General features: G+C 40.9%; 1 protein-coding gene across 2 annotated transcripts; it reads left to right on the forward strand.

The window, feature by feature from the left end:
- Positions 1-2186: 2186 nt before the first annotated feature.
- On the forward strand, positions 2187-22960 carry LOC142161336 (uncharacterized). 2 transcript variants are annotated; one of them, XM_075216861.1, is made up of 5 exons: positions 2187-2330; positions 9628-9673; positions 10911-11105; positions 19375-19759; positions 21898-22960. In XM_075216861.1, the coding sequence occupies exons 1-4, from the start codon at positions 2280-2282 to the stop codon at positions 19743-19745; spliced, it is 663 nt and encodes a 220-aa protein (XP_075072962.1). In that variant the 5' UTR covers positions 2187-2279; the 3' UTR covers positions 19746-19759; positions 21898-22960. The 2 variants fall into 2 exon arrangements, with proteins under 2 accessions (XP_075072962.1, XP_075072960.1); XM_075216859.1 differs by lacking the exon at positions 21898-22960 and having other exon boundaries at positions 2188-2330; positions 19375-21818.
- Positions 22961-24089: the final 1129 nt, after the last annotated feature.

The raw sequence follows: 24089 nt of genomic DNA on the forward strand, positions 1-24089 counted from the left end.
AGAATAGTTAAAAATGAAAAACAAGGTCACTGGTAATTACACAACAAATACATTTACTTAAAAAACATTCTCACCTGAAAAACAAGTCTGTATGATCCTTTATGGCCTGTCGTCCCCCTCTGTATTATGAACATCAGCTGCTGGAATAAGCTCATCGGTTTTGCTACTGTATATTGCTGCTTTTAGGGATATACTTTGGTTTAGGGCCTAATTATGCAGCACACAGCACTACAGTGCCATATCAGCCACCTTACCTGGGACATAGAGAATTACACCACTAGATGTATCAAGGCACCTGAAGGTGGACTTCTAAAGGTCAAAGGTAAGTTCTATCACCCCTATATGACAGAGGTGTCATAAACCAGGATTGACACCCATATCCATATTCACCTCTATTTAAAAATAAATACATTTAGATGATCGCAACACAACTTAAAAACACAGGAAAAACAAACCCACATGGCCTGCGCAGACTAAGAGGAGCCTGGTGCTGTGGACGTTCCTCTCTCCCTGTCAGTGCTGACTCCAAAATCAGATGTTGCTCCAAAACCCCCAACAAGATTTTTTCCTACCAACACCATTTTCAACCACCGTCAGAGTAATGGGCATTTGAGTCCCTTTTTATAGTCCTCATTAGCCTGCACAGACCAATTGCTGATGTGTTTGCTAATCATGCCTATAAAACGCAGCGTGCTTTAGTGCCACAAGTATGTGCTTTGAATGGTGCCCCATTTGGAAATATTAAGTGTTGCCATATCATACAAATTTAATTATTGCCCCACTGGTGATGAAATAGTAAGCCACTGTAATATAATACAATTAAATATAAACCTTTGTAAACAAACATTAATTAAATTTGGCCCACCAATTTATTATTAAAATAAATTGTCCACTGTAAGAAAATTAATAATCATTTTTGCCCCTTTACAAAAAAACATGCTTTACTTAAACTCCCATTGTGCCTCCTGTTATATTAACATTGTCCTGCAGTGTAACAGTGATGTGTTTGGCAAGCTTGCCTATAGAATGCAGCCTGTTGTTTCTGGCGATTTTCAATTCAAACTCAGACAAGTTTGGAAAATTGCAGCTTCATACATTTGGAGATTTGTACAGTATAGCTAGAGTGTCAAAAAATCGGGACTTCGAATTGTATTGATTTTGAGAATGGCTATTTTGGAAGAAAAACATTTCTGGAGATTTTATATTAAATCGCCGTTTAAAACTCGCCTGAGAAAATCGCTGGAAATGCAAAACCGCACCTTGATGCATTTATCCCCTGATCTTGGAACACAAATTTTGACAGAGTTGTGACATATTGACCTCATTTATCTGGTGGTCTGCACTATATTATACTCAGCTATTGTTGTTCTGCATATCCACCTGAGATTTGGGATCTGCCTTTTAAAGCCCCCAGAGTCTTAACTTCTATTTTATACAGTGGCCATTAATACATGTTTTAATAGAATACCCTTTATAAGAAAAGCTGTGGCCACCTGTTCAGCACTTTAAGACTAAACTTATTTTGCAGGGGGGACGGATGTAATTAACAATTTCCCACTACTGTTTTGGCCCACCACTGGGTTGAACCGTAAATACAATCCAACCACGTTAACGGTGTTTTGCTTGTTCCATCCCTTCAGCCCAGGCACCAAACAACAAGGTCTTTCAGATTTTCCAAACACAATACCTATATACAGGTACAATATTCCATTATACAGGTGCAAATCCTATGTTTAGCAAGTTCGATATGTTTAATGACAAGTATTTTTTTTTGTCTACTTTAACTCAGCTAAAGTTTTTTTTTATTTTTTATTATGTGAAATTTCTACTTGACAATATCCATTGATGGAAAGGAAAAAAAGAAACATTTCAACAGACTTGCTGCATATGTTAAAGAATATATTGTGCACAAAATTCTCCTACTTATGCATATGCTGACACATAGTGATTTATATAATATTTGTTTCTGATTGTCAGACAATATTTTCTTTTGCTTGCACATAGAAAAGATACCTACAATGTCAGAGCCCTCCTTCAATTTCAGGAATAAAGGGAAGGGATTGTCTTGCATCACCGATTGCCTTCCCCCTTACAGAGCTAAGACATGAGCAGTCAGGAAACTGGTTCAACTTCTCTTACTGTCAGCAGGCACTTGGCATGTCACCAGAGCTCCACTCTTTTTTTTTTTGCATAGTCTTGTGATCTTGTTCTCTCTCTCTCTGACAGTTTCACTCTTTTAATCAAAGTATCATTTTCCATGCAGCTCACTCGTTGTGACCATGTCTTGCTTCTCATGCTTTGGGTGTTGTGTAGAAACCAGTGAGGAAGAGGTAGGAACACACTCTTAAATTTAGTATTGTACTGATCATTACAATAGGTGTACTTATAGCACTTAAAAAAAATCACACAGTATTATCCACTTTTACACAGTTCTTGTTTCCTTATTGCTTTCATATTGTTTCACTGTTAAACACCCGACTACTAAACTGATCTTTGGACAGAGAGTATATGTACACAGGGGATAAAAGAAGCAGATATAAGCAAGTCTATAGAGTTACTGTGATTAACACTGATAGTACCAAGAAATGTAAAATAACTACTAACAATGTTAATATGTTTACCATTACAGCTGTACCCCACTTATTTATATGCAAATTATATTATTTTGAGATAAAAAATTACACAATAACCTGTTCTGTATCACACCCACTTCCTGCATTGTTCTTCCTGCTTTTCAGTACTGCACCTGTGTACAGAACATAATATCCATTGTGGAACGCTGAGACTGCTCTCTCTATAATTCTGTTTGGCTCCAGATCAGCTACTTATTCGTAACACGTCATTGTAAATCATATACTATAAAGCTCACCCGGAGTTGTTATCGTTGACCTTTAAATGGAGCTTCTTTTTTTGCCGTGTATATGGTTGTTTTGTGTTCCTGCCCCATTATATGTTGCTATTGATATTCCCTTAAGACACTTTTTATCTTGGCAGTCAGTGACCATGTTGGAATTAAAATAGAAGATAGGCATAGGCGTGGTGATGCTAAATTGCAGACTGATTCTTACATTTTGGCCAGCATTTTGTTATTTAATATCTTTGTTGTTTCTCTTTAAACTTATTGCTATGGTTTTCCTCTTATACTTGCCAATTAGATTATTACAACCAAGACTGTATGCTGTTTTTCCCCTGCCAAGTTGCCTATTCAATTGACATAGGATAAATAAGAGGTATAAGGTTGGTGAAGCAACCAAAACTATGTGTCTTGTTAGGTGCTCCTCCAGCGCAAATCTAGATCCTGCTCAGCTGTGAGTCTGACACTGATGTAACTGTAGCACCTGTGGGGAACAGGACAGACACACACAGATAACTTACCTTACAAGCGATGGTGACCTCCTGTCCGCTTCCGAGTAACCCAGCCGCTCTCCTATCCCAGTAGACAGCAACCGAACCTCTTTCACCTCACTCCTCTTCCCTCTATGGAAGAAGCAGAAATTAAGTCTGTGCCCACCAGGAAAGGACTGTCCGAGACCACGGCAATGAGCAGATACACTTAAGTCAATCTTGCTTGCCGAAACCTCGAGTTGTTCTTGCCAAGGGCACGGGACTACGAGTACTTAGGATCAGGAACAGTCCCGCCCCAAATTCTCCACACACCAGAAGTAGGAATAAGCAAAGGAGTGGGCGCAAATGGTGGTAAATGACAAATTACGGTCATTCCTATTCATCCCTGAAATGAATGTACATAGGGATTCCTCACTTCACTTCCAAATGAAAAGAATGTAGTCTATAAATCTCCGCCACAGGACCAAGTTCGCAACCAGGGATGTATTTGCCCATACACATTCCTCTTCCCATCTACTCATGAATATGTTGGCATAACTGGGTGCGAACTTGGTGCCCATGGCAGTGCCCCTTACCTGTAGATAGTGTTTATTCTCGAACCAAAAATGGTTGTGTGTTAATATAAATTGGATGCTATTTACAATAAATTCAATTTGTTTCGATGTCTTCTTGGTGAGGAGGAGAAACAGTCTTCAGAGGGAAATAGAAGTATGTTGTGGTGTTGTCTACTGAAAAGGAGAGTCTAGACTCTGATTCTATGCACTATTTTGTTGAATATCTACATTATTTGGACATAACTACCCATTCTCATCAACACACTCCTAGGAGGAGTAGAGTAGGATTCTCTTTCACTTGGACATCTATGTACTGTATGTAACCTGCTGTAATTTCAATACCCACCCTATTTTGCGCCTACTCCTTTGCATATTTGTCTATGAAATTTTATTGTGAAGCTCAGGCTGTCCTTCACAGGAGATAGTGGCAGCAATTCCATTTCCCTCCCCCCCCCTCTGGTGAGCGCAGATCAATCAATATTGTTTTTATAGAAGTAGGAATAAAGCATTATACTCACCGGGCACTCCAACTTCCGGTCCCTGCTGTCCTGCTCCTCTCTGTCACCTGTGGAAGACAGACACAACACAGCCTCCCTCTACTCTACCAGTGAGGCAAGTATGTACAACGCACACAACTGGCACTAACTAACAACAGACGACCCGACCCTAACAACTAACTAATGGCCAGGAACGCAACTTGACTATAAACTGTGTGTAGTGTACTCCCTAAGCCTCCTCCCTCTACTTAACGGGGAACACCAGCCGGTGTTCACGTCTACTCCGGAGGGCTGTTCCTAAACCCTCACCCAGGTCACACAGAGAGTGGCAGCTTCCGTACGGAACCACCAGTTGTCACTACCGAAACTCGAAACGGCCGCCTTAACCCAAGCAGACCACCGCCCCAATCTGGAACCGCCAGGGACCCTGCTGGAACTTAGACTGGAACACCCAAATGAAACCACGGGACGTCCCCTGGAATTCAAATGGGCTGTACTGCACTGCCAGTGAGGTGCCCAATCACTGCCTCTGGAAACCAGAGTAACCCCAGGGACCTACGGGATGGGAAGACTACCGTGTGTTCTTCCCTAACTGTGTGTGTGCTCCTAACTACCCCTTGTCCCCACAGACACAGGTTAGAACAGGAAAACTGTAAGGAAACAAGAGCCTACCTTTAATGGGGGCCTGACGTCTTGCACCTGTAAATAAACACACACAGCACAACCAAATACAATGCACAATACAGTATTCGCCACACAGGCGAATGCTGCCACACAGGCGAATGCTACTGTATCCGGAAGGCTGACCATGAAATACACACTTCTGCTATCTAACCAGACGTTTTAGTATAGTACTAACAGGAGCCTTCTGCTCGACTGTTGCCTAGGACTATCACCTAGCTTTACTCATACAACACTAGGGCTGCCTTTTTAACTGTGGGCTTTCACGTCCGTTCTACTTCAAGGGCCTGGTGCCCTCTCTACTTATGCCCTCTACCTATGGGTTCTATACCCAGTTAACTACAGGACCTTATGCCCTGACTATGGGCCTTATGCCCAACTGACACTAAAGCCTTATGCCCTTTACTACCTTGGGCCTTGTGCCCTGACTATGGGCTCTGAGCCCAGCTGACTAGGGCCTTGTACCCTCACAAGTCCCTAACTATACCTATCGGCGCCAGGGCCTTCTGCCCACTAACAATAGCTACGGGCCTAGTGCCCGACAGTGCCCCGGGCCTTGTGCCCAACCTATCTACGCGGAGTATAATTACCTGCTCCGTGCAGGATACTCTCATGCTCCCGACGTCTACTCCGGGTCTTCCAAACCCTCCAGCCGGCGGCGCCTCTTTTCCCGTTCGGCGCAGGGATTCCAGCGATTCTCTGGGCGGGGGTGCTCTCAGCCCTTACAAGTGCTCCCCGCCAGCGTCTCCGGTGCTGTCCTGAAGTCTTCTGTGCGGGGACGCTCTTAGCCCTTTCTTTCAGTGGCAGGGTAGCTCCTTGCCCTGACAAGGGCATCCTGCCACTTCCGATGACTTTTTCTTGATCCGGTGCTCCGGACGTCCCACAACGTCCTCTTCTCTCTCCGCCGGCGGACTTCTGGCAAGATTGTGCTGCCTGGCGGCTTTAATAACCGCTGGTGTGACGTCATTGGCTCGCTGGGGCGCCGCTAATTTAAACAACCAGAGGTGAGCCAGGATTGGCTCACTCATCTGACCGACGATTGGCCAGCAGGGGAAGGTGGGCCCTGATTGGCTCACCCGCCCCCCTGCTACCCGGACCTGCGGGAAAGAAAGAAGAAGAAGCGAGATACTCACTGGCGCTGGAATGCAGGAACGGTGAGTCAACTTTTCCTTCTTTCTTTACCCACTTCACGGGCACAGCAGCGGGATTCGGATCCATCTTCGCCCTCTTCACGGGCACAGCCCAAACTGCATACAAATCACCAGTGCCGTAACTAGACATTTTAGTGCCCTGGGCGAGACAGGGCACCGGCGCCCCCCATCTAAGTGGGAGTGACATTTGTCAAGTGGGTGTGGCCAACCTAACGTGGGGGTGTGGCTAGCGTTTCACTGCGGAAGTTAAAGCCTGTACATACAGAGCCAGGTAGCGGGCGGCTGCTGCGCCCTGGGCGACGGCACCGCCCTAGTTACGGCTCTGAACATGGTATACAAGGATAGCAGCAGTGTCTAACTATTGCCCCTGCTGAAAGTAAAGGGAATTGAAATGATCGTTGGGCAGGAAATGTTTTGTAATGTATGTCTTTCACCCACTATCTGCCTAGGTGATTTATTTAACCCGCATTGATGACCCCCAGTGTCCTCACAATTCGCAGTTCTGCACCAGCAACATACACACCCAATTTACTTGAGGCACACATCACAAACACTTATGTCTACTACCTTGAAAAGAAACATGGTCCCAAGGAAATGAATAGTATGAAATTACAAAAGTTATTTCTAGTTTTTAGCATAAACAAAAAGTAATTGTCTGTTAACTTAAAGACACAATTGGAACAATTTACATCAAGCTGGTACACAGTGTGTCCTTTTGTGCTAAGCGCGCCTTTTTATTTTTTACGTGCACTTCTTCAATGAGCTCAGACTTGCCTGAAGCTTAGTTGGGCTGAAGGTGTTTCAGACTCTTTACAAGTTTTAGTAATATGTGTTCCAAGCTGTCTAGGTGGTATAGGGAAAGTTCAGCTTAAGACAACCTTAGGACCAACCAACACGCTCATAAGATTGTACAGTCAGTTCCCCTGTCTTCTTATTGTTTAAATATACTCATGCTCGTTTAGTGTTGTGCATTGGGTATTTGTGTTTTGCACTACACCAGGAACAAAAAACATGTGGAATGGTACTTATGCCTATAGACTGTACCTGCTCATTGTCCAGACAATTTCTTTGTAACCCTCAAAGCCAACATCTTGGGGTATGAAACCTGTCACACAGCAATGATATCCTGGCTCTGCCGAACTGCCACTGTAAATGACACTCGTTATTCGGCATTTCACATATAGCTGGCGATTTAGCCAGCTATATCGCCAGCTTCACACACACAAAAAACTCATTACCGGCATTAGAAGCAGTCGTTCCACCCAAAACAGGAAATTCGGCATTTGGAACGCAAACTTGCGTTCCAAATGCAGTACTTCCTGCATTTGGAACGCACATGCGTTCCAAATGCCGAACTTCCTGTTTTGGGTGGAATGACTGCTTCTAATGCCGGTAATGAGTTTTTTGTGTGTGTGAAGCTGGCGATATAGCTGGCTATATTGCCAGCTATATGTGGTTGTCATTGAGCCAGGGAGCATAGGCAGGTAGCGGGCGGCTGCTGCGCACCCTTTGGGCTTGCGCCCTGGGCGACGGCACCGCCCGCACCGGCCTAGTTACGGCTCTGCAAATCACCACCATAGATGCCCCAGCATGAGGCTAGGGGGAACGGCATACGGTGGGTTTTCATTTTTACATTCTGGCCTCAATCTCATCAGGTGGGTGGGTAACATCCCGTTCAGTGGACTGTATACCAGTTCCATTGCTCCCATAGGAAATTATTTGACTAATATTAGGACACCTTACACTAATGTTCAGGTTATTTTGCTTACAGTACATTCACAATAAATATACCATGCACAATCACAGAGGGGACTCAATATGATTGCCTTATAAGAGGTTAGAAACTTCTACTTGGTTTACTCAATCACCGCATTTGAATAGCAACAAACATACAATTGGATAAAACAAATAATTACAGAACAGATAATGGTAATGGAGGAGGAATAAGGTAGAGAAAGTATTTCTGTGTCACATGACTACAATGGTAAACAGGGCTGCACCTTCCTGTTCAAACACTGAAAATCCCAATCTTACAACAGAATGTATGGCAGAAGACTCTGTACTGAAATGCATTTAATGCTGTCCCCAATCAAACTTTCTATTCCTCTGCCTAGAGACTAAAAGGATACATAGTGATATTAGGATCATCATTTACCAAATATCCCTTATTCCATAACTTTTCTGGTGCTAAAGTCTACGTTCATTGCAATTAAATTTGCTTCTACTTTCCCCTTTAACTTCACTTGTTTAAGGGCCTAAGAATTTGGGTTTGTATTAAATGTGCTGATCAGCACTAATGGATCATGCACGTGCCTCTTTAACACTTTCAAATAATGTAACTTATGGGTACTATATAAGGAATATATTTTAAAAATATATATTTATTATGCTGTGTATTTTTAGGCTGCTGGTAAATGAGAGACTAATTATCAAGACTCGAGGCATCACAAGCCTGGTCTTGGGTATATGCATACCCCTTCTATGGTATAACACATTTAAAAAGAGTAGTTACATTTGTGTTTGTTCTAAAGCCTAAATCTAGCCTCTGCGAAGTTGAAGAGCTGCAGAACAGGCTGCATTGGGGTGCAATTTCTTATGCTACCTCATCTCTGCAGTTTGGCAGGCCCCAGATGTGTCTAACATGAAGTTGTGCCAGCATGTGCATGCTGCCACTTGTAGTGCCATTTGAGAGCACTATAAATGCTGCCTCCATCATAAATAATTATTGCTCCCATTAGCAAATCAAATATTATTGCACCATTAATATAAACTCATATTACCCCATAATATAATACAATAATATTGCTTCCTTAATATAATGAAAAATAAAATTTGCCCCATAAGTAAATTAGAAATTAAATTTGTCCCCATAATCAATCATGATTGCCCCCATAATTCATAAATCAATGGTGCCTCCTCTTATGTTGTGAACGACAAGCATGTTATCAGAAGCAGGTATAAAAAAGCTGCCTATTTTTCTGGTGGTTTTCTGGCAGTTTCGAATTAACTGCTGGCGGTTTAGTTGTTACATTCAAGCCTCAAACCGCCCTTTGGTACATTTGGTGAGTTGTAGCACTAAACCGTCGGATATTTCAAACACGATTTTTAGCAAATGTAACACTAAGGGGTATATTTACTAAACTGCGGGTTTGAAAAAGTGGAGATGTTGCCTATAGCAACCAATCAGATTCTAGCTGTCATTTTGTAGAATGTGCTAAATAAGTGATAACTAGAATCTGATTGGTTGCTATAGGCAACATCTCCACTTTTTCAAACCCGCAGTTTAGTAAATATACCCCTAATTGTCTATTGAAAGGTCAAATATTTCTTGGTTCTATCTATACTTAAGTTAAGTGTATCTGCTGTTAAGTGCACATATTGTTTAATTTTTATTTGCAGAATGAACCTTTGTCCAAAGGACTCAGAATTCCAAGACAAGTGACAGGTATGCCATTCCTAATTCTTCTCTTCATGTCCTTTCTCTCTCATCTCGGCAAAACTACCTGTACATTTATTATCTTGTGCCTAAATATGTAACTGTCAGCTGCCAACTGTCCTTATTTCCAGAGACAGTACAAGGTTTTAAAGCTATGTCCCTGGATTTCAAAAATACATTTTCTATCTGCAGAAAATAGCTGGGAGGTCACTGTATGTCAAGAATTAAGTAAAGACCACTAGAGGAATATGCTGTACAATGGCAGGGATGGCAGTCTGCCATTTGTGCTGTCATCTTCACACATTTCTTTTTCTCTTACTTATACCTCCATTCCAAAATTAAAATGTAATTACTTAAGGTGCGAACAAAATGATTGAGATTTCTCTTGCCCATTCCGGAGACACTTCATGCAGATTTTTGCTCAGTTGTATCTGCCCCATAGTACGTGCAAAAGGGCCGAGGCATAGCACAATTTTACCATAGGCCTCAATTTGTGTAAGTCCACCTAGACTTTAGCCAAAATGCGCAGGACTGCGGAGCAAGATAGCGGTGGTTGCAGAGAAGAGTTGATAAGGAGTTGGGAAAAATGAGGTTTCCTTGCTAAGTATGGAGCAGGGGGACATTTACACTATGCAAAAGGACTCGATTTGTGCACAAGCTCTGAGTGGGTGGAGGTTAGATCTCGCCTTATACATTAATGAGAAGTATCTAACACCTTACATTATCCCGTGCACTTTTTCCAATAAAAAAGTAAGCATCAAACCTACATGTATAAAAGGCAGTCACAAAACAGAATCTCCAAGATCAGGGCAGCACAGTGGCTCAGTGGTTAGCACTTCTGCCTTACAGCACTGGGGTCATGAGATCAATTCCCGACCATGGCCTTATCTGTGAGGAGTTTGTATGTTCTACCTGTGTTTGCGTGGGCTTCCTCCGGGTGCTCTGGTTTTCTCTCCCACATTCCCAAAAAAAACATACTGGTAGGTTAATTGGCTGCTAACAAATTGACCCTAGACTGTGTGTTTGTCTGTCTGTCTGTGTGTGTGTGTTAGGGAATTTAGACTGTAAGCCCCAATTGGGCAGGGACTGATGTGAGTGAGTTCTCTGTACAGCGCTGTATAATTAGTGGCGCTATATAAATAAATGCTAATAATAACAATAGAACCTAAGTACTATAACGTTTAGTGGATCTAACATAGACTGTATCCTATCAACACATATTATGCTTATCTTCTTTTTTTTCCAGTTCTGGAGAAAGGAGACAAACTGGTTGTGAGGAAAGTAAATGTGGCTCCATATGATGAGAAGTTTTCAGAAATTGCTGAGCTCTACAATAAACAGATGGAATATCATGTGACTATGAAAAAGTCTCTATCTCAACTGTATAATGGCAATACTTCCAACCTTGCCGGTTGCATAGAGACACTGAAGGCAAAGCATAGTAAGTGGAAAATACTGTATGTATGCATAGTGTATATGTAAAACATAGAAGCTATTTTGCACCTTATAACACTTTTGATATGCAGGTCCTGGCTTTGAGAGTACATGGCGGTTTGAGAATACATAATTAGTGGCAGTACGATTGTAGACCTTAGTGAGACCGTAGTGATTGGGAAAGGCGACCTCTTAGGAACTAGACTATTAATGCATAGGGGAAATCCAAACAATATATTAGTAGCACCACCAACCTACACTACATTTATAGCCCCAACATTTAATAAAGACCTTTCCCACACAGCATTCTCCTAATAATATTAATCCCCCCCCCCTCTCCACATTAAATGAATACCCACCAAAACACTTAACTGCTGTTCAATGTTGTGGGAGACAGAACCGTATGTGGAGAGAGAAGTAGACGGACAGGAGAGGAGGGGAGGAGAGATATATTTGTAATACATGACTCAGCATATTAATGGCTGTTCCCATAGGAGGGACCAGCTACCAGGAAACACAGCAATGAGGTGAACAGCCCCCTTCAAGCCAGGTCTGGCTTAAATACACCCAGGCCACTAAGAACAGGCCACCGGGCTCTAAGCATAGGCTTAGGTTATCTAGCAGGTGGTCCAACAACAATGGAGATGATTGCATCTGCAATTGACTTCTAAATGTATTGCTTGGCCTTGGAGGAGGTAACTTCACCTTGTTTATGAGGATGGAATCATACAATCACAGGAAATTTCTGATGGGGACATTGTTCTCCTTGACAGTGAACCTTGGTGTTCTGCTGCCAGAGCTGAGATCCTCTTTCTCTTGTGTCTCTTCATTTTCTTCCAACACTACACTCGATGATCTTCTTTGGGGGCTTCCTTCTTTGAGAGCTGGCTTCCTCTCTTCGTCCAGTTCCTCTACTGTTATGACCCATGAAATTTTAATTTTCTGTATGCTCCCCTTCTGTATGCACTATTAAAACACTTTTCAAATAGTAATAAAAAATCAAATCATTTACCCATGACCCATATAATCTATACAATAAGCTCTAAAAAATGAACCACTGCGCTATAGAACTTTTGTAGCACCAGCGTCTGAGATGGGCAACTGACCGGGTCCTGGCTGTCACACAACTACATCTCCCTGCAAGCCTGGGGTTGAGATCTGACATTCAGAGTCATGCAGAGTTGGTGCAGAGTGGGATAGTGAGCAAGGGATGCTTAGAAGGAGAGCGGAGCTTGCAGCCAGAGAGAGGAACAAGTGTGAGCCAGGCAGAGAGACAAGCAGGAGAAAAAGTCAGTGCAGAGAAACTGAGCTGGAGACTGAATCATCAGGCAGAGAGAGCAGGAGGGTGGAAGGAGAGGTGAAGATAGGGAGAAAGAGACTAATTGGAAGGAGTGGATGCAGCTGCCAAACTCCATACCTGAGAGGGGCCATAAAATCATTTAAAGCATATCCAGTCCAGTGGAAACCTTACAACTGTGAATTGTGACATACGTTAACGTAGAGGAGACAGTGAGTTGCAGCATCAGAATAGAAAAAAAAAAAAAGGGAACCGCCTGTTTTTAATACATTTGTTTCTGCATCTGCATCTTATGTGACAGAATAGGACTGTTGTTCATAGAATCTTCAGAATAGGTCTTTTGTTCTATCAGGAAAAGATAACCAAAAGTGGTATTACCAGAAACCCTGTGTGCTTTGTCAAGTTAAGTGACCCAGAAAGACTGTGCTATTGGTTTGCTCATCTCTGTCGTATTTGTGTCAGAACTGGGAACAAGTAGGGAGGATCAACATATTTGTCCCTCTCAGATATTAAAGACGTGAACTTCTATGTTTGCTTTTTCAAATTCTATTGCATTATCTTTATTATTCTATTGGATGCCTGGTTGGATCTGTTAATAGTGTATTATCATAAGAAGTGTTTATGTCATTAGAGTTTTGTGTATGCTCTCAGCTATCTTCTATCTATATGGGCCAGAGCTACCTTTTAGGCTGAGTACTATCACACACTAGGCTCTCAGGTTCTATCATTTACCTCTTCGCTGCCTTTCCAAGTTGTGTCTGCAGTCCTCAGGCACTGCTGGTTTCAGACCCCTCTGTAAGATGCTGTCCAGTCTGTCTCCACTCCAGAGATCCCTCCAGAATCAGAGTATGGGTGTGGCCATCTTGGCTTCGGTCACATGATTCCTCTCAGCCAATCAGGTGATAACAGCTTCCATTTCAGATTCCCTCCAAAACCAGTCCATGGGAGCTGCCATCTTGGATATAGTCACCTGGTCTATCTCAGCAACTCAGAGTGCTGCTTCTGCCCAGTTCACTGCAGTCTCTAATCAGGAATCAACAACAACTATAAAAGGACTTCCTGGAGCCATTACCTGTTGCCAGTGCAACGTTGTATTTCAGACATCAACCTGGTGCCCAGCAGTTTGCAGTCTTGCTATTAATCCAGCTCTGACAGTAGAGTCTGCATTCTGGCTTCAGTCCGATTCCAGCACTCTGATTCACTTCCAGCAATTTGGTTAAAGTATTCCGGTTACAGCAATCCTCTTTCAGCATTCTGGTTCCAGCATTCCAGTTACAGCATTCCGTTTACAGTCTGGTCCAGCATTCCGGTTCCAGTCCATTCCAGCAATCCAGTTCCTTTTTGCTCTCCTCTGCTAGTGTAATCACCATCTGCACCAGTCCTTTCACTACATGCAGAGGAACATTATCAGGCCACCCAGCTTTGCCCACGTAGTCACCAGTCCAGCTCCAGAGACACAACCCAATCCGGGTACAGACAGATCCTCAGGCGTGACAAGTGCACACTATAGAATTTTCTAACCAATGTGTTATCTACAACGATTGTAGCTACGACTTTTAAGTGATATTTACAGTGCATCTGCTAAAGGTGTTTCCCCTCTCTGGACATAGATGTAGAGACTGATTTCAGAGGGTATATTTACTAAAATGCGGGTTTGAAAAATTGGAGATGTTACCTGTAGCAACCAATCAGATTCTAACTGTCATTTCACTAAAATCTGATTGGTTGCTATAGGCAACATCTCCACTTTTTCAAACCGGCAGTTTAGTAACTCTAGCCCCAAGCCTGTTCTTAATATGTGCCGGGAGGACCAGTGCATAAAACCACAAAAGAAACTCATAGAGGCACTGCAATCATCATCATTGCCTTTTTATAAGGCACCAAAGATTTTGTAGCGCTGGACAGACAGCATTATAAGGCATACATATTAAAACACATCCATAAAACTGAGAAAGTATAAAATCATACAAGTTCAACTTAGGCATAAAATAGAACATAACCTAGGACAGGGAGACAAAGAAGGTGGGACATAAGTCAGTAGGAAGAGAGCCCTGCTCGTGAGAGCTTACAATCTAGATCAGGCCTGTCCAACCTGCGGCCCTCCAGATGTTGTGAAACTGCAAGTCCCAGCATGCCCTTCTAGCAATCAACAGGTTGTCTATTGGCAAAGCATGCTGGGGCTTGTAGTTTCACAACATCTGGAGGGCCACAGGTTGGACAGGCCTGATCTAGATCCTAAAAAAGGAAAATAGGATGAGTAACACAAAGGGTATTTTCTTTACTAATAATCCTTAACGATCAAATTTATAAAAGCATAAGATCCCTCACCAATACCAGAAGATTATACACATAATAGTATACATAGATGAATGAATAAATTGGATTGATTAAAATGACCACAAAAAAAATGACCTTAATATTCTTTATGACACATATTAGGAATCATAACCAATATATGTATAGGTTAGGAGACCTCATGTAGAAACTAAAAGTTCCAAATGGCATTGAGGATCAAAGAGTAGTGTAGGTAAATGACGGTCAGTGGCGGATCCAGTGGGGGGCGATCGCCCCCCCTAGCAGACACTTGCTGCCGACGGCTGCACAGTATGTGCAGGTCCGTCCAGCCGTGACAGGCAGGGACAGTGTGCTGCCCGGCTGCTCTGACTGTGTTTAAAACACAATCAGAGCAGCCGGGCAGCACACTGTCCCTGCCTGTCACGGCTGGATGGACCTGCACATACTGTGCAGCCGTCGGCAGCCTAATATGTTAGAAAGGGGCGGGGCCTAAATTGCCCCCCCCCCCTATCTCGCCCCGGGTACAGCCTTTTTCTAGATCCGCCCCTGATGACGGTACAATCTCGGCAGGAACCTACACTTCTTCATTTGTTCCTTCAATAATTAGCAGTAATAGTAGTAGCAATAACATGAGTTGTCCTTTTATTTCATAGTATGTTTTTCGATCCAATGGGCAAAATGGCAGTATTGTAACTTTTCTGTAAGAGTTTCATACTTTTCCTGGTCTCAGACCAGTTTACAGATTTTATTTTTTGGTGGTGTGTGCAAATCAAAACCTCCTCACTGGCCATAAATCTGTCCAGCCAGACACAGAAAGAGGCAAACATTCGGCCAAAATACATACGAATCTTAAACAAACCCGCATTAAAGAAAATAAACCAGCAGCTAGCTGAGTTCCAGGCGGATCATGAGGCAATTCCATTAGGTTAGGATCTAATACAAGGAGGAAAACGTTCTAACCGGCCGGCTAATTAATTATACAGAGTGATGGGAAAGACAGAGGCTTTAAACAAGATAACATATTGGATAGCAATTTTTTCCAATATCTGCTACTATATACAGACATAAAGTTACAGGTGTCCTTTCAATGCTTTCTTCTAAGTTGACAATTCCCAGATGAAGTGCAAATTATATTCAACTAAAAATTATAAAACAGATCATAATCCTCATTTGTCAGCATACGGGAGGACAGCTGAAACTACAACTCTTTATAAAAGAACTGCAGACAACAAATCTGCAGTATATAGTATGTAACAGTTTCAGGAGCTTATCAGTTTTTCGGATATTTTAGATAAATGTACGATCATGGGGTTTGTCATTGCTGATTAGACTATCTGTTAGCATTGTTGCCAACATTTTCAAACAGTTTCCTGGGTCACTTGGCTGCACAGTCAGTGGGTGCAGCAAAGATTGTTACGTCCTGTGCTGTCTTGGTGGACCATGGAGCACTACAACCCACATTGACATGTTTACTGATTAAAATTGTAACTATTTTTTAAAAATGTTCATTATCAATACATATTAACTTCTAAAGCCAAGATAATAAGAAATACAGGGTTGAGAAATGCAACTAACATGCACAAAAAGAGGAATTATATTGCTCAATTGGGCAATATTGAAAAATAGGGACTTTTCCAGGTACATTGTATCTGGGAATTGATAACAGTTTGCAATTATGTAAGGACACTGTGGGAAACCTTTCAGCTATGAACCTGGAAAAAGGTAGATACTCAGTACAAGTTGGATTGCTCCAACTTTTGCGACATCATGCTCCTATTTTTGTGCTGTAGCGCCTGCTCTGTGTGTCAAGATGGCAGTGTTTTTTGGGGGTATAAAAGGTTGCGCCCTCTGGCTGCAGTAATGTGCCTTGTACTGCACCCAAAATAAGATTTTGTGTTGTGGTTCAAAGAATGTATAGGAGCCTGAAGAGGTGAAGATTCAACAACGCGGAGGGTCCCAGATTTAGCTGGCGGCTGCACAGCCTTCTTACCCAAGCTAAAGACTGATCTTCATAGGTACTTAAGATTGTGTGCCTGATTCATTAAGCAATGTAAGTGCTGGTGCATGCTATATTTTGGACTAAATTGTTCTGCCCATGCCCAGAAACAGACTATACACCAGAGAACACAAGTGTATGCAATTCATCTACAGGTACAAAGGACACTTGCAATATGATGGACGGAACGTGGAGGGAAAGGGGAGTATGAACGCAGTCAATGTACAGTAAAGGAGTGCCAAGCTCCAATGCACGCAGCAGCATCTGATTAAAGTTTTGTGCATATCTAAGGTACTTGTTTTTCAGTCGTATCACTTGCACCAGCTACAAGTCAGGTGTAAGTGCTGAGTGATAATGATGACTGTCTCGTATGCATGCTAGAACATGTGTTTGCACTTAAGAGCAACTGTAAAAATTTTATGTACAGTAGACATTAGTAACATCATAATAAATGTATTTCATGGGGACTATATTAATAACTGGGGACAATAAATGAATACTTTTTTTCTGTGCGTTCTGACTTTATATCACACATATGTATTGTGCATATCCTGCAGTGCACTGTGTCTTTCTCACTACAGCAAGTGCTGTCAGGGGAGGGCTGGCAGACTGTAGCCCGGGGGGCAAGCACACAGCACTGGCCCATAAGTAGCGGCCCATCCTTAAAGGGTGGGTTTTGGTACAATATATATTTATCTATATAAAAGAGGCTATTTTACTGTTGCACACATCAATTATTTTAAAACATTACAATTACAAATATCACACTTTATAAAGCCTGTTCAAATATTATCTCGCTCTTATGTAACACCTTATAATTTAGGCTGTTTAATTCATAAGGTGTTTCTAATTTTCCCATCATGCATAGTCCCGTCTCCGCTTAAATCCCTGCAAATTGCAAGGCAATGTATATGCACAGAGGCATATACCTTTCTATGTACACAGCAGTCAAATAGGCTTATGTGAACAAAAAATGTGCTCTGAGGGCCTGATTTTGAGTTAGGAGCAAAGTAAAGAAAAGGAGTAACTTTGCACCTGGGTAAAACCATGCTGCATTGGAGGGGAGGTAAATAAAAAATGTGGGGACAGATTTATATTTTTAACAGGGCATGTTATAGATCAACTTTAATTTCAGTTTAAAAATAAAGCTATTAAGTTTTTGTGTGCTACATGAAAACAAAAGCCAGTATTAGCCTTGCGTGCAAAAAAAATAAGTAAATTTGAACCCCCTTGCATTGTAACATGGTTTGTCCCGGTGCAAAGTTGCTCCTTTTCTTTGCTTTGCTCCTAACTCAAAATCAGGCCCAGAATCTGTATATTTCCAGTTTGTAAATTACTGTTAATGTCTTTAGTAGTCTGTACTGGATGCAGGAAGACAACCAATACCTTTAGTCATACTTGTTTACTCAAATATGACTAAAGAACTATGTCAAATTCAATTGAATTTTGGGTAGTTCTCCCAGGAGAGCAGATCATCCTTGTGGTTAATCACTTAATTTTGGTCCCAAGACACACTTGCCACTTGATATCCCCTCTCGTATCAGTACTTTCTCAGTGATGACTGGGATAATGCATACTTGCCAACTCTCCCGGAACGTCCGGGAGACTCCCGCATTTTGCGTGAGTCTCCCGGACTCCCGAGAGAGTGTGGCAATCTCCCTGATCTGCCCAGAAGTGGGCAGAATACGGTTCAAACGCCGCGATTCACCGGGAATCGCGGCGTTTGGCCCCGCCCCCACTGTAAAATGACGCAATTTGCGTCATTACGTAACGGGGGCGGGGCTAAAATAACGCAATTTTCGGGGCCCCGCCCCCTACACGCCTACCTCCTATTAGCAGCTTCCGGGAAAAAAAAATGAAATGTTGGCAAGTATGGGATAATGGCGGACCTACAAAGACCATCAAGCTGATATATACAATAAAATTAGTAAACATACAGTTATATAATTGTCTTCCTCTGCACATTATAGCCCTAGAGATTTTCATAGGTCTGTTTAGTAATCCTAACTTGGTGAATATCCAAATGGTGAGATTTTCTAGGAACCCTCTGTCTGATAATGGAAATTATCCTCTAGGACACATACAGTAAAATACAAGCATGTGAAGTAATGGCCGTAACACTATATTCTACCCCCAAGCCAAGTAAAACATTGTCTACACACATGAGCATATAGCTTGTCCATGTGTTAATAACTAGTGACATCGCTGAAACATGAGGCACAAAATAGCTGTGCTCACTGTGTGTAGGTAGTAGGAATGTTTTAATATTTGACATTAAAGGCTAACAGGCAAAGAAAGGTGTCTCCATTAATATAGCCAGTTACTTTACCTCTTTGACAACAGGGTATTATGGTAAGGGGTTCACAACATTACACACTATGAAAACCATACCTCCCAATTGTGCCTAATCATATATTGTATTTTTACTGGATTCCAGTAAGGACTTCAGATAATCAGGAAGTAGGAGATCAAACTAAAAGCAGTTTGGGGAGTCATTTCTTGTTTCTCAGTGTGATATGTTTCTTTGTAGGGTTACCTACAAAAGGATGATGTTTTGCAGCTCTGTCCAGAAATTATATGAAATTTGGTCCCATTGGTCCCTGGACTTAAAGAGTTCTGAGAATATTTAACATTCTAATCACTTTCATTTGAAATGGGAGATTAAAACGTTTTGTTTTTTCTTTTCAGGCAATTCTGATATCCAGATACAAATAGAAGGTTACAACTTTTCCCTTGTAGTGAAAGAAGCAGAGAACATCCCAGGTGACCTGAAGGAAGCCCAGGAAGCCATGGCAAAGCTGAGTCGGGCAACCAAGCTTCTCATTGGAATCCAGACTAAACTGAGTGGCATGGTGTTCTCTGTGGCCCAGGAAAAGACTGAGATGGCTAATAAAATACAGGAGACAAATACTGGGTACTTGGATCGGATACGTCTAGCGGACAACCTTGATGAGAACCTAAAAAACATAGACAGAGCTAAACAACTATCTAAAGAGTATGAACAAGAAGCCAACAACGTGCTCATGGAAATAGCAGCTATTGCTGGGGCTACAATCTGAAGGAACGGACTGTGGTAAGGAACAGATGCAACCCAACCAACAGCAAATTGTTTAAGTTGTTAAACAGTTAAAACTGCTTAGATTCAAGTAGGTTCCAAATTCCAGTAGTGGTGTGAACAGTATATTACTTCAAAGCATGAGAAAACAGCTTTTGCTATTGATATATTCTAATGCCAACATGCATTTAAACAAACAAATGAATAAAGTAGCACCCAGAAGACAAAGGGGTTCATTGACTACAGCACTACACTCTCTCAAAACCACTAGTGTTGTATGTGATTACTACTTTAGTGAGTGCCAGTAGCATGTTATACTTATCTCAATATTTTTTTGAACAATAAATGAACATATTTGAAATGACTGTTAGTAAATAGACTTACAGTTGACAACCATAAATATGTTCCATGGTAAATATGCTATTAATTTTTCTATGCAACATCCCACTAACCAATATGTTATCCATGGCAAGGTTATTAACAAGTGTTACTAATATGATGTGTATGGTAAGTGTATTTATGAAAAATAACAATTCTAATACTGTTTTGAATACCAGAGAGCATACAGATGTCTGCCGAGGGAGCAAATAATTAACAATGATGCATCAGATGAATAATATATGGGATAATACATCTCTACTGTAAATTAAAGGGATATTAAAAGTAATTGTGTGGTTCTATGCTCACATGAAAGCCCAGAGCTGTAGCCAGAGCACTTTTAAACAGGTCTCAGAATTCAGAGGAGACTTCTAGCATACAGAATAATTTACAGTAGGGGTGCGGTATTCCTTATAATACACTGAAGTGATGACATCAGAACTTACTGTTTTTTTATATACAGAATCTTAAACATGTATCAATATTATTTGTGTATTAAAGGGATACTGCTACTACAGGCTGGCTGCAAAAGAGAATATATGACTCCAGCAAAATGTTTTATCTTTACACAATTGGCACCAGTGTATTTAATGTGTCCTCTAGTAACATTAGTATTGCTACTAGCCCATCACGCTGGACCGGCTGCTCCTTAATCTTGTTTTGACTTTACTGGAGCCAACTGAGCCATGAGCAGACATGGATATATATTGTAGTTGCCAACATTTAAATATAATTCCTTGGTTCAGTTTGTGATCAGACAGGTGGAGTCAAGTGCAATACGCATGGTGCAGTCTAATCTGGCCATAGTGTTCTACAATCCCCATCATATGTTCTCTGGACATTGTTATTTTGCCATTTGTTGTATGTAATTACACAATCTAATACATTACATAGCAAATAATAAAATACAAAGGATATGCATCCAATATACAAAATAAAAGCAAATGTACTGTATACCTTACAATTAAAGTTAAAACAGCAAATATTTAATGACTGGCACTGCCCCGGACAATTAGGCAACTGTCAGTGATCTATATAACATGGTGTCAGGGACAGTAAGCGATGTGCCTTGGTGGTCTAGAGCTATCCTACCCGTCAGTAATGAGAATTGTCAGATATGCAGGAAATACCTAAAATCAAGTTTATGCTACATAAAACACAGCTGCCATAATTTGACACCTCTGAATTCGTTCCTATGTGGCCAAAATTAACAAAATTGATATGCCACTCAGCATTTGGACTAAGTAGCAGGAGTTGCCCATGTGTTGCCTCTTTAAATCTTGTCTGCCCTCCCCTGAAGGGCAAGAACCAATCATCTCCTTGATTGGCCTGTGTGTTCTCATTCAGCAGGTCAGATATAACTTGACTAGTGAGAAAAAAAATGATGTGTTTTTGTGGACAAAAATACAATACATAATAATTGTAATAAAGTAGTAGAAAATAACAGAAAATACAATACATTCATTTTGTAAAAGAAGAAGCAAATGCCTTCATATATTATGAAAGAGTGGAGAGCTGGTAGTTCCTGAACTATATTGTATAAATGTACAGATGTTCATTACAATGGTCTGTATATTTTGCCAGTGAAGAATGTATCTTTTTAGTGTACATATCACATACTTTCTGTGTGACCCTCACTGTGATTTTTCCATACTGTCTGTCTGGTGTTTGCTATATCAATTAAATGTTATTTTATTGACCATGTGTCTTCCCTGTAGAGAAATTCCTGTGGAGAAATTCTAATAGATGTAAGAAAAATGAATTTCTTTATATTGTAGACCAGGAAGAGTCACTAGTCGATTCTCCAGCAATCCGGACATATGTCAAAATTGACAAGGAACTGGAAATAAATCAATATCTGATCAAAGTGGAAATCATTTTTGTATAGTTACATGATTAGTAAAGTTGAAAAAGACACAGATCCGACAAGATGAACTTTTCATAAGTTCTGCAAAAAACCCTATGTGCCAGTTGTCAAATTAGCTTCAGAGAGCTAATGTGACCTCCTAATATACTAATTTCCTGGATCAATAACACCAACAATATCCTCTACTAATTATACCTACCAATCCCCAGGGGAGGGCTGACAAATTTTAGCCCGGGTGGCAAGACTCGCCTTTTAGGAACATTTTAAAGGACAAAAATGCAGTTGGCACAGTGACCCAGCCCAAGGTAGCCCACTATGGGCCCAGCGCAGGGGGCAGATGCCCCCCTGGGCCCCAGTCCAGCCTTCCCCTGCCAATACCATATTTGTTGTAAGAAAGGCATCTGATCCATCCTTAAATTCTGTTAAGAAAATTGACCTCACCACCTTTTGTAGTAAAAAATGCCACAGCATTACCACCCTTCCTATTCTCAAGGGGACAATTGATAATCCCTTGTACAATGTATGGTCTTTGGTGCTAAAGGTTATTTAGATAAATAATTGCATTGGCCTGGCATTTAGTAATACACAGTGGAATATAGTTATACACAGACACTAAGGAAGTGGCGGTAGGGAAGTTTAGAAGTGGCGGTATGGAATATGTAAGTGAATGGAATTAGATAGTTTTGCAATGAAGACAGTAAGAGAAGTGGCGGTATAGCGTACCACTGTGTACCAGCCCACTTCCAGCGCTGGTTGGTTATACATATTAACTAGGTCACCTCTAAGGCAACTTTCTTCAACAAACCTAGTTTTTCTAAGCTCTCTGTACAATTTAACCTTTCCATTCACGTTATTAATGAAGTTGTACATTTCATATAGTAGCTAGCACATCTATTAAGTTCTATTGATATGATTATACTTTTGCGTATAAATGTATTGTTTTGACATATATATTGAACTATGTAAACAATAAAGGCTTGTTCTAGAAATAGAAATTTTGAAGAGCAAATTTTATGTGTTTCTGCTATGTTAAGATCAATTATGTTTAATGGGTGCCTTTTTTTTTTTTATCATTTTTAGAGTTATCTATAGTAATATAAATAATAAACTATAATTAAGGAAAGGGATAACAAAGAACAAATATTCACTTCACTCACTGATAAGCTAAATGCAAAAAGAATTCTATTTGGTTACAAATCAGTATCTTGCTAAATGGCAGAACATAAACCCAGTATATTCTATTTTTAGTGTTATATCTTGGGGACTTTTGGAACTGTGATCTGCATTTTAAGCTGCATTCTAACTTTGCCCACCGTTGGAAGTCAGTGATTATGTTTTTGAAATCTGGTCCTGCTTCACCAAAGATTTGACGAATAAAGTCCAATGGAGAATCTGACCAATCACAGTGAATGGAAGAGAAAGATGGCAACTAGCTAGAATCAACAATTGCCAAATGTCTATACCCGTAAATTTACATGTACATAGCCTTAAATAAGCAACTCTTAAATAACCCTGCCTTGTACTAGGGGAAACATGGATATGTTCTCTGTGGGAATGTCTGTGACTAATACTATTAGTAGTCCAGACTGCTGAACACTATAATGCACACTGCATTTGGTCTCTATATAGCTGTGTAAACCATACTGCAGAGTTGATGTTTATAGTTGTTTTTATTCTCTACACAATATTTCAACCTTACTACATAGCCCTATTGTCAGAATACATAATACATCTGGAAAACATATATCCCATATAATGTACAGTGGTAGTGTCATATTGCACTTTATTGAAGCAAAATAGATTTGTATGCCATTTTTTTCCAGTTTAAAAATGCCCTTATCTTCACAGTCTTATCCTGGTTAAAACTCAAATAAATTGTCACAATAGTGCTACGTAATTGGAGTAAAATGTGTTTAAACTGTGAACAGATAAATCAGACAATGGTACAGTACAGAGTTTGGTAAGAAATATGAATTGTAATTCACTGGTCCAAATTGTTAGCTCACAAATTTCAAGTATGCATTTGGGTGAATCGGTACAATTCATAATTCTGGGATTTTATATATCTGTAGTCATCATGAAGTTGGACACAGCATGAGGCAC

The sequence above is a fragment of the Mixophyes fleayi genome, chromosome 6, assembly GCF_038048845.1.
Source record: "Mixophyes fleayi isolate aMixFle1 chromosome 6, aMixFle1.hap1, whole genome shotgun sequence".
NCBI classification, from domain to species: domain Eukaryota; kingdom Metazoa; phylum Chordata; class Amphibia; order Anura; family Limnodynastidae; genus Mixophyes; species Mixophyes fleayi.